Below are 18,463 nucleotides of genomic sequence, written 5' to 3'. Positions count from 1 at the left end.
GGTTTGGGGTGTCCTTTGTGTGTGAGGGGGCACACTACATTCTCCTGGGGATGGTTGGTGAGATTTTACATTCATTAAAGAAGGCATGGATTTAAAAAATAATAAAGTTTAGGGATACCAATTGACACTCTCTCTTCCCAGGTCTTCTTGTGACAACCACCTCCAAAATCTTCACATTCTGTCTGGCAATAAAAATGAGATTTGGGCACCCTTGGCATCGTGTTGTCATCACTGGTATGAACTAGTAATCCCCTGGGAATATCAGGACTTTCCCATGCAAGGTACAAAGGGTCAGCTGAAGGGGAGTCACAGACCCTGTGCCCCCAAAGATAAGGTGATCTGAGGAATAGGTTCACTAGTTTATTTCTTGGTAATTTCCAAAAGCTCATGTAAAAACAGCCAATGAGCAGCACACAACAGTGGTCTGTAAATGAAGACACTACTCAATACATTCCAACAGCCTCAGTTTGGCTTTGGTGGGACAATCTGACATGGGTTGGGGGCTGAGAGGAAGCAGAGTGAAGCCAAGTCTCTGTGGAAGTGTGGGCTCAGATGTGAGTGGCTACCAGGGGTGGACTTCAGAGCCAAATGTCAGAACTGCAGTCACCCCCAGGGTAGCGAAGCTCATGGGCCAGGGCTGGGCCTAGGGGCTCCTTCCCAAAGTCCACCAGGAAGTTGGGGTTCAACTTCAGGCCTCCCTTTACTGTGTCTACATCAATCTGCAGCATCACGGAGCCTTCCCTGGTGGAAACAGGGAGGGGAAAAGAGAGAGGTCAGAGGTGGCTATCATCTTTCCCCCAAGAGTGTGTGATACAGTGGTAGGTCCTAAGGAAGAAGCAGCACCTATTGGGTGGAGGCAGGTGGGGTACCCGAGGAGTCTTCAGAAAGCCAGAGTTTACTTAAAAAAAAAAAAAAAAAGCCAGAGTTTTCTGGGAGAGGAGAGCTAGAGAGGGAAGTCCAGGTTGTCTGCTTCTCACCTGATGAGGTCAGGGTAAAACTGCTTGTCCCAGGCACTGTACAATGATGTGGTGATGTACAGACGCTTCCCGTCTAGGCTAAGCTGGATCATCTGAGGGCCTCCATGTACCTGTTTCCCCTTGGGAAAACCAGGTTATGTGTGGTAATACGTGGGTCCTGGGAGGGGGATCATGGAGTATGCCCCCACCCCATAATTCTCCAGCATGGACCTGAGGGACCCATGAACCAGGTTGGGGGCTGCCAGGAGTGAATTGTGGGGTGGGGTGGGTAGGTCCTTACCTTGACCACCAGGGGCTCTGGCTGGGATTTTAGCTCCTGGTCCTCCAACACTTGCACGGGCCCTCCCTTAACAATGCTGCCCCCAAGGAAGAGCTAGGTAGGGAGATACAGAGCATAAAGGAGGACAGTGGTGGAAGGTGAGGATGTTGTAGGAAGAGCACGTTCCCTCCTCCCTCCTGCCTCACGTTCCCCATGTATAGCCTCACAGTCCTGGCCTGCACCATCCCTCAGCCTCCATTTCTGCTATTCCCACACCTCCCTTATCATCCCCCAGCCAGTTCATGCCATCTGCCCCATCTCCAGACTTCTCTCATGCTGTTAGCACTGCACCTGTCCTGTGAGGCGGGGCCGCTGCGGGTCAGAGATGTCATACTGCCGCAGGTCCCCATGCAGCCAGTTACTGAAGTAGAGGAAGCGGTCATCCAGAGACAGCAGGATGTCCGTGATCAGGCCTGGGGTGGTGATGTGGTTCAGAGGCTTTCAGAGCTCTTATCCCACATGCTAGGAATCAACCTTCTGATTCCCACCCTCCAGAGGGCACTCACCTGGCATTTCGGGCAGCATCCAGCCCTTCACTTTCTTGGGAGGCACCTGGATCACCTTCTCCACTGACCAGGTACCTCCCTGTATTGGGAGGTGGAGGGTTGGGATTGGATCTGGGTCTCTCCAGAGCCTACTGTCTACAGGGAGACAATAGATGCGGGGCCTCCTTGCCTCTAAGGTCTAGCTCCTATGCAAGCCCCTTAGGGTAGGGATAACGTTTGCTTCACTACTGCATTCCCAGCACCTAGCACATTGTCTGATGTGGAAGTTCACAAATATTTTTGAATGAATAAATGGGAATTTAGGTTTAGGAGAGATGAGAGAGCAAGGGGCCTTGGTTCTTGTTCCTGGAGAAGTTGGGCTAGGGGAGCCAGGAAGAGAGGTCTGGGTCATCCCTAGAGAGAGGAGTGCTTCATGGCTCTGAAAGCCTAGCAGAGGTACAGGATAGGGCTGCTGGGAGGAGAGGGCCAGAGGACACATGTCACCTGATTCTTGTAGAAGCGCTGGATGGTGGAGCTGAGGGCACAGCCCACAAAGCCCTGGGCCGCATCTGGGTTGTGCAGGAAGCGGATCTCCAGGGGGATGAGCCCATCCTGCAGAGTCAGGGTCTGTATGATCTCATGGCGCTGCCAGTCCCACACATGTAAGTGGCTTCCATACAGCCCTGGGATGGATGGGGGGTGGGTGCAAAGGATGGGCTCAGGATCAGGGCAGGGGGCCGTGGGCAAAAGCCAGGGCACAGCACAGGGCAGAAGGTTGAAAAACGGGTTGGAGGCATTAGAAAGACACTTGAGCAGGTCAGAGTACTCAGCACAATCTTACACCATCATCGCAGGAGTTCGGTTCACAGGAGGGAAGTTAAAAGGCCTGGAGATAGGTTTTCTTTCTTTTTTTTAATATTTATTTATTCATGAGAGACACACACAGAGAGAGGCAGAGACACAGACAGAGGGAGAAGCAGGTTCCATGCATCCAGGCAAGGAGCCCAACATGGGAATCGATCCTGGGTCTCCAGGATCACACCCTGGGCTGAAGGCGGCCTAAACCGCTGAGCGACCTGGGCTGCCTGCAGATAGGTTTTCAAGCAGAAAGTAGCAGTATGTGTGCCAGGCTCCTGCCGGCCTGTTGAGGGGATTCTTTTTTTTTTTTTTTTTTTTTAGATTTTATTTGTTTATTCATGAAAGACACACAGAGAGAGGCAGAGACACAGGCAGAGGGAGAAGCAGGCTGCATGCAGGGAGCCCAATGTGGGACCCAATCCCGGGACCCCAGGATCAGGCCCTGGGCCGAAAGCAGGTGCCCAACCACTGAGCCACCCAGGCATCCTCTGTTGAGGGGATTCTCACCTGCCTCTACATCAGCGGGGTTGAAGCCATCTCTGAAGACATTGGGAGCCGCCCATTCAGTGCTGATCATGACATTGTGTCGAGGCTGGTACCAGAAGTCATAGCCCATAGGTGCAGCTCCCCCAGGCTGTTCCCATGTCCCCTTCACCTCGAACGTCTCTCCATCCAGCAGCACGAAACCCCCTGAGCAGGGAAGGAAGTAAAGTGGCAGGTGGAGGCAGTAGAAATGCTACCCTCTTCCAGTCCTAACCCCCAGGTATGTCCAAGAGGTTCCAAGTCTATTGCCTGGTACCCCTTTCTCCCGCTGGGTTTGCCAGCTCCTTCAATTCAGGTGTCCAAAGGGTCCCACCCAGTCTTCTGGGTGGGAGGTGAGGACTCTGGTACCCCTCTTCCCATCAATGTTATTCCTGTCCTACACCAGGGGAAATTTTCTGTCCCCTTGAGGCAAGAGTCTGGGACCCTTTGCTTCTCTTGCTCCATTCTCTGTGGATTCCTCCCAGAGTCTAGGCTCCATTCTGCTCACTACATTGTTTATTTTTTATTTTTTTAGAGCAAATTATATTTACTTCTTACTCAACATGAATGCCCAACATATTTTCCCTTGCTTAGTATGCTATGATGCCTTGACAATTCTTTGCAAAAACAACTAGATACCTACTCCTAAGTGCCACTAAATCTAGAAGTGTCCTCCCATCTCTGAGAAAAAGGAGCTGATACTGCACTCCAAGCCTTGGTGGGGGGAGGAGAGAGCTCTGACCACACAGGTAAGGTTGGCAGAAAAGCAGCCCAATGTAGTGACTAGGACATAGATTCTAGATCCAGATTTCTGGGTCTGAGTTCCACCTCTACAACTCATTAGCTGTATGAATTTGGGTAAGTTATTTATCCAGTATGTGCTCCACTTTCTCATCTGTAAAACAGAGATAGTAGTAGCAGCTCTCCATAGGCTGTATCTGGCACGTGGTAGACATTTTGTAAGTGTCTGTTCTGATCATACCTTTAATGAGAGAGCAAATGTGAAGATTAAGGATCCTAAGGACTGTGAGACTTGCTCATGAATTCATAAAGGCTGATATTAAATTTCTGCATTTTCTGGGGCCATGTCTGTGCTCACATGCTCCACAGCATACTGTTCTAACTATAACTTTGAAGTGAATTCATCCTTCAAGTTTCATCTTCATAGAAATAATTGAAACAACTGAAGTTACTTGGCTATGATTTAAGTTTTGAATGAGACGCAGCCCTCTGGTTCTCCCTGGAAGGTCATTCTATCCCTCCCCTAGCTTGGGATCTGTTCCCCCCACAGATGTGCCTACAATGCCAGCACGTACCTTTGCCATTGCCCTTGGAGTCTCCTAGGGTGCTGATCATCACCTCCCCACTAGCCAGGCAGTGGCTGGTGTGGACATAGCCCAGGCCACACTTGGCATGGATGTCCTCAGCCTCAATGACCTGGAGAGGGATAAGGAATGGCATTGGGATTTTACTGGGCTGGGGGGACCCACCCATGACTCCTCCATTCCCTTACTTCTGCTGACCCCACTTTCTTTTCATTCAAGACACGGACACAATTTTCCCAGTGGGAATATGGCAGAGATTCAGTCTGATAGCTTCTACAGAGCAGCAAGGGAGAGTCTGAGAGACTAACTCTCCAGGCAGAAAGCACTGACTTCTCTCCCCCTGTCTCATAGCCCAATGAGACCAGAAGCTTCTCCCAGCCTGGGCCATTGCCAGCGTCATCTCTGTATCACCAGCAGCCAGCAGTGAGTGCCTGGCACAAAGATGGTACTCAACAACATGTTGAGAGAAAGGATCAGAGGCTCTTGCCTAAGGGAGGCAAAAAACAAAACAAAAAACAAAAAAACAGCAAAAAAATCCCACAACCAAAAAACTACTCCCACCCCTGCATTGCCCGCCCCCAGGGTCCTTGAGCAACAGAGACAGGGAACATGCCTTGTGTAGCTTCGGGGCACGGGGATCAGAGCCCACGTCCACCACATAGATGCGGGAGGACATGAGACAGGGCAGCATCAGCTTGGTGCGGGACTTGGTGCTGTCTCCGAAGCAGCTGCTACAGGCGTTCCATCCTGAGTGATGCAGCTCATCCCTCAGGTTAGGCATGGGCAGCCGGTGGATGACCTGGGAGTGGAGGGGGGCAGCGGAGGGGGGCCTTCCTGAGCCCTGGACCCGCGTGGGCCTGGCGGTACAGCATGGGCTGGGATTCATCACTGTCCTGGACCGCTGGTACCCTTATGCCATGAACACCCTGTATAATCCCACCCAAAGAGGGTGAAGAAGGCTGGAGCTGGGGAAGGGCCTCGCTGGGGCCAGGGCTAGAGGACGGGTCTCAGGGTGCTCCAGTGCCCAAGCTCTGCCTCACCTGGCAATACTGGGGAGACTTGGGATCAATGTCCACGGTGGCCAGATAATCTGGGGCGTCAATGCCAGTGTTTCGGTAAATACAGGGCAGGTAGACGATCTCTTCCCTGGGCCCTAGAGGGTAGAAAGCAGTTAGTGGGGAGGGCAGGGTAGAGAAGGCTGACAGGTGGCTCTGGGTGTGCTTGAGGCCGGGGTCTCAGCTCTCCCACCCCTGTGAGCTCGTGGAATTCCTTTCTGGGGGCATGGGCTCTCACACTTGCACACTGACCTTTCATGGCCTCCAGAGGGCTGGGGTAGCCAGGTCCACACTTCCCACACTGTGTAGCTGCGGAAACAATGGGGCACTCGGCCAGACCACTCTCCAGAGGGTGTGGGCTCCTTCCCCGCACACCAGGACAGACACCCACACGACATACACCCTGCACCACTGGCTGAGGCGACAGGCCAGGCCACGTCTGGTGTCAGCTCCTGCCCCACCGCTGCCACCAATCCCCTGCCCCTCAAAGCTCTGGTGAGTGTGTGCAGGTGTTTGGAAGAGCTCTCCGGTGTGATCTGAAGATGGACAGGCCCGCAGGCAGGACCCAGGGGAGGCTGGAGGAGGGGGAGCAGGCCAGGCTCTGTGGGGCACAATGGGTATGATATCCATGCGCATCCTAGTCCCCGAGGCTCCTGAGTAGTCAGGGGAGCTGGGGCAAGTTATCTAGCCTCCCAGCCTCAACTTCCACACCATCCATAAGAGGAAGATGACAGGAATCTCACAGTGGGCTCCTGGGAGGAGTCCACGGGCAGGTGCGATCAAGATTGCAGCTCCGTGCTTGCCTGGCGGGAGCCAGTGAGCCCACTGCACCTCAGCTTGTGAGGGCACTACCTGCTTGGCCACCGCAGAAGATATCTCCACAAGGCCTGGGACACTTCCTGTTTTTCTCCCCTTGGATTCTGACCCTGGGCTGCTGGCCAGAACCTGGATTGCTGAGCTGAAGGTCTGGTAAGGGATAGGAGGCTGAAGGTCGAGGCCTCAGGGCTGTCACCACCTGGATATCCTTAGATCGGGTTTCTAACCGCCACCCCTCCTCGCGTGAGCCCCACTTCCTTTATCTGTGTTTGGTCCAACTCTGGAGCCTCAGAGGCTACCCACAGAGCCAGCAGGCGGGGCCCTACTTATCAGTCAAGCCTGGCAAGAGCAGCCACAGAACCAACTGGCCCAAAGTCAGCTGTGGAGAAGGAAGGTTTGGGATCTGACCTGGAGGAGGGAGCTGTCAGAAATCCCAGAGTGGAGATCACAGGACGGGTGCTGCCTCCCTGTGCTGGCCCACAGCCAGTCTGGCCCTGCCCTGACAGCACAGGGGCCCCCAGTGGGGAGGCAGGAGCAGTCGGAGTGGAGCCTTCCCTGGTACCTGGGCTCAGGCCCTCAGCCAGGAAACAGGTCCCCTCTCAAAGCAGCCAACATGGCCAGGAGGAGGCAACAGCGTTTTCATTGGTTTCAAGCTCCAGATCTGATATCTGCTCTCTTGACTTTCTCCCCTCTTTGGCTAAAAGGGGGTAATAATATCTTACCTTCTTTTCCAGGTGGCTAGGAAAGTCAAATAAGCTGATATATTCAGAAGTACTTTTGTAAAGGAGAAGCGCGGTATAAATATGGGTAGATTGTGCCAGAAGTGGGACAAAAATCCCAGGCAATGGTTGGTGGCCAGAGAGAGAGAGCTGCGGGGGGCGGGGGGGGGTGGGATGCGGTTGATGAGAAATCCAGCCCAAAGGAATTGAGAAGACTGTGCAGGGGCTTGGCATAGGAGGCAAGGGGGAGAGGAAGGAGGTTGCTGGACACAAAGCAGAAGGAGATTCAAAACCCCAAGACCTCAAGACAGAGACACAAGGCCCACAAAGCTGGACAGAGATGGAGAGGTGAGGGAGGTGTTGCTGGCTGTGGCATCTTCCCCTCTGCACATCACCCCAGCACTTCTTGGAGTCAATCAGGCCCCATGTAACCTCCAGGCCCCAGGAGCATCAGTGTTCTTGCTGGGGGCACCCCCCCATCTTCTGGCTTGTCTTAGGCATCTCAAGCAAGATCTCTGAAAATCTTTGGGTTTGAGATGAACCCAGGGGAAGTTCGCTGGGTTTTCCAGTGTCAGGCTGGCTGCTAGGCATTCTGCTAGTCTAGGAAAAACCCAGATCCAGGGGGGCAAGGACCTCAATACTCCCAAGCAGACCCAAACTCCTCAGGCCGACATCTAGGAGTCTGAAGATGGGGAATAGAGGGGCTTCTGGACTGGGAGAGTGGGAGGCAGTGAATAGGGCCCCAGTGAGAGTGTATGGGCTCCAATTTCCCTTTCAGAGTGCCTGGGGTGGCTAGAGGGTGAGTGATCTGGCCCCAAAGGCCTGGGTTTCCTACTTCCTGGAGTAAAAAGCTGGCCCAGGGCTAGAATCAGGATGGTCTTTCAGCTATGGTGACAGCCAGGGACAAAAGGTTCTCCCTATGTATTCCCTGACCTCGACCAGATTTTCCCAGCTTCAGGAAGGTTCCCCTGGCTCCAGGCCCCAGCTAGGGAGTCAGGTGGGGGTCCAGGGCCACAAATTCCAGCAGTCCCTCTGCCCTCCTCTCCTTGTAGCTCTAGAAACTTTGGCTGAACTGGGAGATATAGAGGTGGGGTGGGCCCAGTAGAGCAGAGTCCACTACCCACCCCACCAGCTTCCCCCACCCAGCTTTTCTGTCACTTCCTGTACTGTGGGCCAGAGGTGGGTGACACTTGGTTGGCAGAAAGCCCCCTCCTTACCCATGCTGCTTCCTGGTATGCTTTGATCCTTACTGGGCTGCCAGGAGTGAGCAGAGACAGAAGCTGTGCGGGTGTCCGAGGCAGGCTTTGCTGGGAAGGGGCAAAGGGAAGGAATTTATACAACCAATGGGTGAGTAGGGTGGAGCAGAGGGAGGGCCTGGGTTGCAGCCCAGAATGAACGACCAAGGGCAGCTGGCCAAGACGCTCTCAAATGGCCTGGGAGGCTGGTGTTTGCATTACAGGGTTTGTGTGTGTGTGTGTGTGTGTGTGTGTGTGTGTGTAGGAGCCTGTTCATATGTAGATATGTGCTGTGGCTGTGCACACATCTCTACTGTGGGTGTCTGGGCATATGAGACTTTGTGGGTCTGGCATGTGCACAGTCTATATACCTGTGTGTTGCCTCCTTGTGTGTGTGTTGTGTGTTTGTGGATGAGTATGTGCCAGTGTGGGTATTCCTGTGTGTCTGGACTTGTGCATATCTGTGTGTATTTTTGTGAGCATGTGCCTGCCAGAATGTTTATCCCGTGTGGGCTTGTGCATATATGTTCCTGTGTGCATGAGCATGCATGCTTGTGTAAGCATATGTGTGCACATGTCCCTGCTTCTAAACACTCATCTCTGTACTTGGATTTCTGTACTTATAAATGCACCCAGGGCTGTTGGGCCCATTTGCTCCTATCCATAGCCAGGGTCAGCTTTCTCCTAAAAACACCCTCTTTTCCAGACATCCATGCTCCAAAAGGCACCATCCTACCCACCCTCAAACTGCTCACCCATGTCTTCCAGCCACAGCTGTCCTGATGAGAAGCAAGGTTTAGTATATCCAGGTTTCACTTTCTCCAGACTTGCGTATGCCTCTTGAGCTTTGAAGTGGAAGGAAAGTCAGCAGTGCCCATCATCACTTCCTATTAACCTCATAAATCTCAGGAGGTAGAAGTGGAGTCCTGCCCTCCCCCTCATCTCTCTGCTTGGTCTCTCAACAGCTCCCAAGGTGGATAGCAGGGCCCCAGGGAAGCCCAGAATGGTGCCACTGTCCCTAACTGGCCTGTGATGAGTCATAAAACTCTAAGGGTCTCCAACTATGTAAGAAAGGAGTCCTTCAGCTGGAGGGTTCCCTGCTTGCAGGGGCTGCTGAGCCTGAGAGTGGCGTGTCCCAGGGACATGTAATGGCCTCCGGGCAAATGGCAGCTGCTTGCTGAAGGGCCAAGGTTCGGTTGAGGCCTGACCTGCTAGCCCTCTCTGGGGCTGCCCTCATCCAGAGAAGCCTGGGTTTGAAGGGCTGTGCAAGGGAACCCACCCCAACAGTCCTTCATTTGAAGCCAAGGGCCCCCTCTTCCCTGAAAGCTGGCTACCTGACAAGCATAAACTTTGCTCTACTCTTCTTGGAACCTGCTGACTCTGTGTCTATAGAAGCCACTTTAATCTCCTTGGATGAAAGCTATGGGGTGAAGTTTTTATTGGATAGTGAAAGGGACCAAGTTTGGTCTTGACACTGCCAGCGGAAAGATCCGCCGACTTTCCAAACTGCAGCAGAAGGAAGGGAAAGAAAAAGGAAGGAAGGAAGGAAGGGAAAAAAAAAAAAAAAGGCTGCCGAATGGTTCCTGTGGGTGAGGAACCCACACAGGAGGATACTCTGTGGCTACCTATGGCAGGGATCTCCTCCTACCCTCTTCTCCCCAGGATCTCTCAACCTTTCCTGGCTTTCTCCTCCTTCTGCACCCTCACCATTGCACCATCAGCTAGTCGTGCTGCAGTCAGCCTTGTGGGTACAGCTGTCCTACAGGGGTGGCCTCCTAGGGCTGCTTCTTCGCCTTTGCAGAGTTCATGCACTGGCTGCCTCCACTTACCCTGTCTTCAGCCTGCTCCCCCCCCCCCCACTCTGGCCTCCTCTTCCTCCTGAGGTCCCATCTTAAGCCTCCTCTACTTTCCCGCTTTGGGACTTGAAGTAGCCCAACACCCAAGATCTGAAAGAGAAAGCAAACCCATCCTCACCCTCTTATAAAAAGTCCTTGTGTCATTACCTCCAGAGAAACTGGGATTTAAAAAAAAAAAAAAAGAAAGAAAGAAAAGAAAAGAAACTGAGATTTTGTTTGTCCTGAATGAGAATTGCAAAGCACTGTTCCATCCTGGACTGCAAGTTCTTCTGTTCCTGAACTCAGACCTGGGGTTCATGGCAGCTCCTGCATGGCACCCCTAGCCTCTGCTGCTTTTTCCCAGAGTGCTTCTTCCAGAGCCTGCAAGGTGCTTGTGAAAAGTTGTCCAAATTAGGGGTATGGGTGGAGGCAGTCCAGGGAGAGGGCTCAGGCCAGTAAAGGAAATTCCATAGCCCCTGGTGTCTTTGTTCCCATGGTGGGAGCAATCAGTGTCACTGTGGCCTGAGCACCCCAAATGTAACTTCTCAGGAACTTAAGGGCTCCCTCTGTCCAATCTTTCTCTAGCCAACCAGAGTCCAACCAAAGCTGGCTGACTCCTAGATTCACAGAAGGGAGAGGGGGAGGGCACTGGGCTTCCTCCCCTTGGCCAGGCTGTCCTCGGGGAGGGTGGGATCGTGGCCCCAGGCTGCTAATCCCAGGAGGCTGTACCTGCCCGGACACTGGGCACCCCCACCATAAAGAAGGCTGTGTGCAGCCTATGCTCCTTCCTGCTGTTTCAAGCTCCAGAAAAGCACAGTAAATATTAGAGGTAGGTTTTCGGGCTGGCAGCAGAACGGCCAGGAGGTTATGTAACTGCTGCCTGGACTTTGGCTTTGCTCCATCTCCACAGACAGAAAGTGGATTCTTGCGTCTCTGGGAGCATGGAGCCCCACTGCTGGCTCCCCCCTTTCCTTCCAGCCTCAGTCAGACTTCTTTGGGCCTCTTTAAACGGGTCCCGGGACCACTGTTTGGGAAGATGGCAAGGGAAGGGAAGAAGGACTAAGCCCAGGGAAGGGAAAGGAGAGGATATGATGAACCTGAGGTCTCCAGGAATACTTTCATGTAAAAAAAAAAAAAAAAGTGTTTTTCTTCATCTCTAGCAAATCCAAAGTGACATGGAAGCAATAAAAATCCAGCCAGGGGAGTGATATTAGGGAGAAAGAAGAATTAACCTGTATGAGCCCACTCACTCTTGCCCTTGTGCCCCACTTAACCCTCGTCACACCCTAATCTTGTAGGTAAATCCTCCTCTTTTTACTTGGGAAGAGGCCAAGTAAAAAAACCTGGGAGTTGCAGAGCAGGATTCCCACCCAGGTTCATGGGACTCTGGAGCTCACAGTTTTTCTAATCTCTCTGGGGCCATTTTGTGTTTGGTTTGGCTCTGGCTTAGGTGGGGAGGGTGGGTGGAGGGAGAGGGGAGGTGCTGGAGGCCAGGAGCACTAGAAGGAAGGCAGAAAGCTGTGGTGTTTTGTCTCTGGGGAATCTCAGAGGCTCTTTCTTGGGAATGGGGAGAGTGGTGAAGAATCAGGTGTCTCCTGAACTGAGCAGTGGGGTCTTCATGGTGGAAGGGAAGGGGGGAACCCCTGTGTTCTAGGAAAGATATGACATCCAAGTGTCACCACAGTTATCTTGGGAGAGAAGCAATGGAGGGAAAGGGATAATTTTCCCTTCTTACTTTATGCACTTGCATATTTTTTTAAAACTAATAAGCATATATTCCTTTTGTAACAAAAACCCCAAATAAAGGTATTCATTTTTTTTGGCCTGCCTGCCCTTTCCTTTGGGAGATGCAAATGTGCATGGTCATTCGTTCATGTATTCAATCTTGTGCTCCACAAACACTTCTGGAGCATGATTTGGTAGATGGAGTGGGGAACGAGGCAGAGTGTCTGCTTCACAGAGATGCATGCTGAGGGACACAGCCAGTATCACAGGGGAACATATAAACCAGTAGCATGATGTCCAATGCGTGCCATGGGATAATGCGGGTGGCGGAGAGTAGACAGGGATTAGACGAGGTCGTCCAGTCTATACATGTGCACACTTGCCTGCCAACGAGCAGCACCACACATAATCTGAGGGGCCTGTAGCACGTGTAGCAGTGGCCTGTGGAGACCTGAGGTGGGACTGGCTGGACAGGTTGAGGTTTTTACCAGCTAGGCAGAGTTTCTGAGCCCTCTCTTGTTCATTTCTCCTTGTTTTACCAGAACAACTACACGCCCTCTGCAGAAGGGGGTAGGGTTTCCTGAGAACCTGTTAGCAGGTGTGACTGGCGCCAGGCCGGGCTCTGCATGCTGGCAGTTATCTCAGGTACTGCCCACAGCAAACCTGGACAGGTAAATAGCTTTTTCTTCATCTCACATCAGAGGAAACAGAGTTTTACGGATCCAAGGAGCTGCTCACACTCATTTCACAGCACCTCCCCATCTCTGAAAAATGCTGAGTTCAAAGCCTGCCACCCAGAACAACAACAAAGCTCTGAGAAGATTGGGGGTGGAGTGGGGAATGTCCTCTGCTAAGGGGCTTTCTTCAAGGGGCATGATATAAGAGGCACCTGGAGGGTTTCCTGCCCACCTCCAACCCGCTCAGAAATGTCCTCCCTCGTGGACTTCCATGGATGTTGAAAACTTCACCGCTATCAGTGCAGTTCTGTGGGACTGGATGGCCTCTTCTCACCTTGTGGCTGCAGGGACTCCCCCTGAAGTGTTAAGTGTGACTCACTTTTATCAGGTGCCCGTCTCTAATGATAAGAGCAAGGGAAACATCAAGGAGAGGGAAGTGTTTAGAAAGCAACTGTTCCCCATCTCTGCAGACAAAAAAAAGAATAAAGAGGGAGAGAGGGAGATCTTTTTCTGTATCTCTGTCTCTCTCTCTCAGTGGAAAATTTCAATATATACAAAAAGAGACATAATAGTATAATGAACCTGCAGGTATACCACCCACCTTTCCTAAAAACCTGCTCATAACCCATCGGGCTTCCACTATACCTCCCAGCCCTCCTCTACCTTGGATTGTTTTAGCAAACCATGGACAGATGATCTTTCTTGCATTATATTTCTGTATTCATCCCTTCAAGATTAGAATTATTTTTATTTTTTTTAGAATTATTTTTTTAAAAAACCACCATATCCTAATCACATCTAAACAAATTAGCAAATCTTTCCTATTGTCAAATATTCTGTGTTTAAATTTCCCCATTGTCTAATACATTTTTTAAAAGATTTTATTTATTTATTCACGAGAGACACAGAGAGAGAGAGAGGCAGAGACATAGGCAGAGGGAGAAGCAGGCTCCATGCAGGGAGCCCGACATGGGACTCAATCCTGGGTCTCCAGGATCAGGCCCTGGGCTGAAGGCAGGCGCTAAACTGCTGAGTCACCTGGGCTGCCCCTTAAATCTCTTTAATCTGCAGGTGAGAAAGGAAGACAGATTCAAGTTTAAATGAAGAAGGGTCTGACTAGAACTGAAATTACATATCTTGTCACATATCTAATCAACAAGAAGAAAAGGTAAAGTGGGTTTGAACACAGTTATGTAGTCTGGAAGAGGTAACAGCAAGAGCAGTCACAGGGATGCAGGTGAAAGTTCGTTATTACCTCCACCCCTATCCCTCCTGCCCCAGCCTTCCTTCTGTGCCAAGCCTGGCTCCAGAGAAGCTGAGACAAGAACCATAAAATGGCTTTTATGCAATCATCTCCACCTTTACAGAGGCTCACTTGGCTTGCACCTTCTTAGTTAAAAGCCCTGGGAAGAAAGAATTACATCAGTCTTGGTTAATGGCCCAAATTAAGCCATCAAAACCTTTAATCAAGCCTCCATTTTGAACATGTTACAATACTGCAAATAAAAAATCCAAAGGAAAGTAAAAGCCTTTCTATTTGAGGCTAGAAGAACCTCTGTCCCCTGGAATCGTATCCTTGAGTCACACTTTCTTTACTAAGCTCAGGACAAACAGGAACAAGTTCCCTTCTTCTCAGGGCTTCCATTTCTCACCTCACCACAAAAATGCCACCTGGAAAGAGTGTGTGTGTGTGTGGGGGGGGATACTCCCTTCAGTGTCCCAAAGGCACAGAAATCCTAAGGCTTTGGAGACTTGTCTTCAGCTCTACATGGAATCATGTAGAAGAGCCTCTCTGCCTACCCTGGATTCTTTGTCTTTCATACACCTGCTATTCCCCTAGGATTTCCCCAGGGTCATGTCCAAGTGTAGAAAGATGGAAAGTGAGGTCTGGAAAGGGATTTCCTGTGTCAGCTTATCAAAAGGCTGCTCAGAAACCAGAGTTTAAAAAGGCTCTGACTGAAAAAATAATGATTGCTCTTAATATGCAAAGATCTCCAATACATTTCAATTAGAAAAAGACAAACTATAGAAAAATTATTCCAAAGATATGAAAATGAAGAATAAATGGCTAATAAACAGGAATGCCTGGGTGGCTCAGCGGTTGAGCATCTGCCTTTGGCTCAGGTCGTGATCCTGGGGTCTGGGATTGAGTCCTCCCACATCAGGCTCCTTCCAGGAAGCCTGCTTCTCCCTCTGCCTGTGTCTCTGCCTCTCTGTGTCTCTCATGAATAAATAAATAAAATCTTTAAAATAAATAAATAAATAGTTAATAAACATAAGTAAAGATACCAAATCTCATTAGTAATTAAAGAATTACTTGATGAAGCAAAAGCAATATAAGATTTTCAAAAATCAAAAGGTTGTTAATATTCAATGTTGGAAGAAGATGGGGACAGGGGCACTCCTGTAGGTTTTGGCAAAAGTATAAAATGGTGAAACATTTCAAGAAAGCAGTTTAGCAGGCATCTGAGTGGCTCAGTCGGTTAAGTGTCTGCCTCTAGATTTGGGCTCAGATCATGATCTCAGGGTTGTGAGATCAAGCCCCATGTCAGGCTCTGTGTGGAGTCTGCTTAAGATTCTCTCTCTCCGTCTCCCTTTGCCTCTCCCCCCCCAAATAAATAAAATAAATTTCAAAAATAATAATAATAAAATAAAATAAAGCAGTTTAGAAGCATCTGGAGAGCTCAATCTGTTGGGCTTCTACCTTTGGCTCATATCGTGTTCTCAGGGTCCTGGGATCTAGCCCTGCATCAGGCTCCCTGCTCAGGGGGGAGCCTGCTTCTCCCTCACCCTCTTCCTGCCGCTCCACCTGCTTGTGCTCTCTCTCCCCCTCTGTAAAATAAATAAAGCAACACCTAGCAACATTTTCAGTGGAAATCCACTTCTAGTGACCTACTCTATGGAAATAGACAAGTATCCAAATATATTAATAAGATGTTCATTGTAACATTATTCATAATAGTGAAAGGTCAGAAGCAACCAACATCCGAATACTTAAATGTAGTATGAAACATCCATAACATGAACACTGAGCAACCATAATGGATAGTTTTATACATACTAACATGGAAGGATATCCAAGAAATATGGTCTAGGAGGAAAAAAGCAGAAAAATAGTATAATCCCATTTTTTTTTAATTTTTTAAATTCTTATTTACTTATGATAGTCACAGAGAGAGAGAGAGAGAGAGGCAGAGACACAGGCAGAGGGAGAAGCAGGCTCCATGCACCGGGAGCCTGATGTGGGATTCGATCCCGGGTCTCCAGGATCGCCCCCTGGGCCAAAGGCAAGCGCCAAACCGCTGCGCCACCCAGGGATCCCAGTATAATCCCATTTAATTAAAACTATATATAAAATTAATTAGTTAAACCATAGAGTTTTAATTAATTTGATTCATTTATATATTAAACTAATTAATTTAAACTATAATTTATAATTACATAGTATGTAATTGTATACTTTAATTTAGTATATAATTTAAGTGTACATATATATATATATACGGTTATGTGTTCATAGAAAAGGATTTGAGGAGATAAAGCTTCTTTTATCATACAAAACTTACCAAATGTAACCAAACACTAGTTACCTCTGAGGACTTGGATTAAAGAGAGCAACTTTTATTTTTCACCTTATGTACCAATTATGTATTTTCTAAATTTTATACTAAGCTTGAAATACATGCATAACTTAAACATCAAAATGTTGAAAGAATATAGTAACACTGTTGCTTATCAGATGAGCAAAAATTTTAAAGGTTAAAATCCAGTCATGATGGGAACATGAGGAAGAAGGCATCATTCAGGATTGGTGAGAGTGCCAACTGATGCCTTACTAGCAAACGCAATTTGTCAGTACCTACCAAAAGTTAAATTGTGCATAGCATTCTACCTAGAAATTCCACTTCTAGGATCCAGTCCATAGAAATACAAGCAGGCCATAAACAGGTCAGTATGATAACAACAACAGATATCACTTCTTAAATGCTTAGTATATCCTTGCTGTTGTTTTAAGCACTTTAAAGACAAAGAAATGATCTCCACACCCACATAAAAGCTTACTATGTGTCAGGTACTCCTTGAAGCTCTTTACGTGCTCTACCTTATTTAATTCTTGCAACAAACCTATAAAGTAGAAACTGTTTGATTATGCCCATTTTACAGGTAAGGAAATTACAGCCTACAAAAAGGAAGTAACTTACTCCAGTTCACACAGCTAGTGGGTAGCAGAGTCCAGGGTTTGAATGTAGGCAGCTGGGGGATCCCTGGATGGCTCAGCGGTTTAGCGCCTGCCTTTGGCCCAGGGCGCGATCTTGGAGTCCCGGGATCCAGTCCCACGTCAGGCTCCCGGCTTGGAGCCTGCTTCTCCCTCCTCCTGTGTCTCTGCCTCTCTCTCTCTCTCTCTCTCTCTCTCTCTCTATCATAAGTAAATAAATCTTTAAAAAAAAAAAAAGAATGTAGGCACCTGATTTTGGACTCTGCCTGTAACAGCCAATCTCGAGCTCTTAGGTAATCATAGAACCTTCGCAATGTGTTTCATTGTTTAGGGCCGGCAAGGGCGTACAGCCCTTTTTATGTTTGGTGGGAAATGGAATCCACTACCACCACTGAACTGAAAAGGCCAGATGCTCACTTTGCCAGATACCCTTGCTGCGGGGAGCAAGCACATGACAGTCCTAGAGAGCCAGGTGTGTCAGGAACAGCTCAGACACAAAGGAAGAGAATGGTGGTTGAGTGTGCTCTGGTCTGTGTGGGCTCAGACCAGCATGTGAGTGGCTAGCCATGCTGCAGTAGCTCCCAGGAATGGTGGACCCAGGGTCACACCTGGAGTACAAGGGGCAGAGGCAGTGTTCTGACAGGGGGTCCTGGAAGAAGGGCTCTCTGGCTGCCTCTGTTGCAGTTCAGCACATCTGCCACTGGGGCCTTATGATTCAATGGACCCAACAGTGCTCTGCAAATTGGGGACCCAGGAGACCATGGCAAGTAAAACCCAGGAGAGTCCCCAGGGTGGCCAAAAGAGGTGTCGAGGCTCGGCCTGCTTCAGTAGCTAACAGCTCCTCTCCTGATAAATAGCCCTCTGGTGGGCTTCTGGGTCCCAAGAGAAATGAAACATGGGACACTGGGTCACTTTGTGGCCCAAGCGCACTTAGTTGGCCCAGGGTCTCAGGAGCTCCATACTTCTTTCACCTCTAAGGACAGCGGGTGGAGCCTGAGAACTTCCCAAAGGCAGAAAGAAACCAAAATGTCTTAGTGTGCCCTCTAGATTGCCCTGTCTTGCCAAAAGCATCTCCTTCCTTAGTCTGCTCTGATGGCTTCAAAAGCCTGCTCCCCTGGCTTCAGGGAAAGATATGGAGAAGAAAAAACATTCGAGCTTGGATGGCAGGTGGCTGGCTCTCCATAATACACCATCACCAGGCAGAAGTGGTTTATTAGGACATTAACAGCAAGAATTCTAGAGCCACACTGCCTGTGTTTGAATTCTGGCTCCACCAGTTCCCAGCTGCATGAATTTGGGCAAGTTATTTAACCTCCGTGTACCTCAGTTTCCTTATCTCTAAAAGAGAGATAAAAAAAATACCTACACTCATAGATTGTTTTAAAAATTAAATGACTTAATGCATGTAAAGCTCTTCTAATGGCACTGAGCATGCACTATGTGTTAGTGTTATGATTGCAGCAATAAAACCCTTCTGAAGTTCTAGAGATCTGTGGCCCAAACCCACAACTGAACTAGCTGTACATTTAAAAATGATTAAGATGATAAATGTAATGTTATAGGTTCTTTACCACAGTAAAGAAATGTTATAAAACTTATGAAAACTGAATTTTTTAAGTTTCTAAGTTTACGGAATTTTATTATCAAGATATTCACTTTCGAAGCTAGAGAATTAGTGATTCTTTTCTTAACTTGCAGA

The 18,463-nt window shown here is 49.3% G+C and overlaps 1 protein-coding gene across 5 annotated transcripts; it reads right to left on the bottom strand.

Moving 5' to 3' along the window:
* Positions 1-347: 347 nt before the first annotated feature.
* Positions 348-16,976, bottom strand: SELENBP1 (selenium binding protein 1). Of its 5 annotated transcripts, none has more exons than XM_072766542.1 (15): positions 16,751-16,976; positions 12,883-12,946; positions 9,067-9,156; positions 8,294-8,383; positions 5,794-5,850; positions 5,527-5,639; positions 5,100-5,285; positions 4,478-4,598; positions 3,147-3,329; positions 2,286-2,464; positions 1,803-1,881; positions 1,588-1,709; positions 1,258-1,350; positions 978-1,096; positions 348-741 (listed from the first exon to the last, which is right to left on the bottom strand). In XM_072766542.1, the coding sequence occupies exons 3-15, from the start codon at positions 9,068-9,070 to the stop codon at positions 579-581; spliced, it is 1,509 nt and encodes a 502-aa protein (XP_072622643.1). In that variant the 5' UTR covers positions 9,071-9,156; positions 12,883-12,946; positions 16,751-16,976; the 3' UTR covers positions 348-578. The 5 variants fall into 5 exon arrangements, with proteins under 5 accessions (XP_072622643.1, XP_072622642.1, XP_072622644.1 ...); XM_072766541.1 differs by having other exon boundaries at positions 12,781-12,946; positions 16,751-16,952; XM_072766543.1 differs by lacking the exon at positions 12,883-12,946 and adding an exon at positions 10,286-10,325 and having other exon boundaries at positions 16,751-16,942.
* Positions 16,977-18,463: the final 1,487 nt, after the last annotated feature.

This window comes from Vulpes vulpes, chromosome 8, assembly GCF_048418805.1.
Source record: "Vulpes vulpes isolate BD-2025 chromosome 8, VulVul3, whole genome shotgun sequence".
Classification (NCBI taxonomy): Eukaryota; Metazoa; Chordata; class Mammalia; order Carnivora; family Canidae; genus Vulpes; species Vulpes vulpes.
This window is presented reverse-complemented; position numbering and strand designations above follow the sequence as displayed.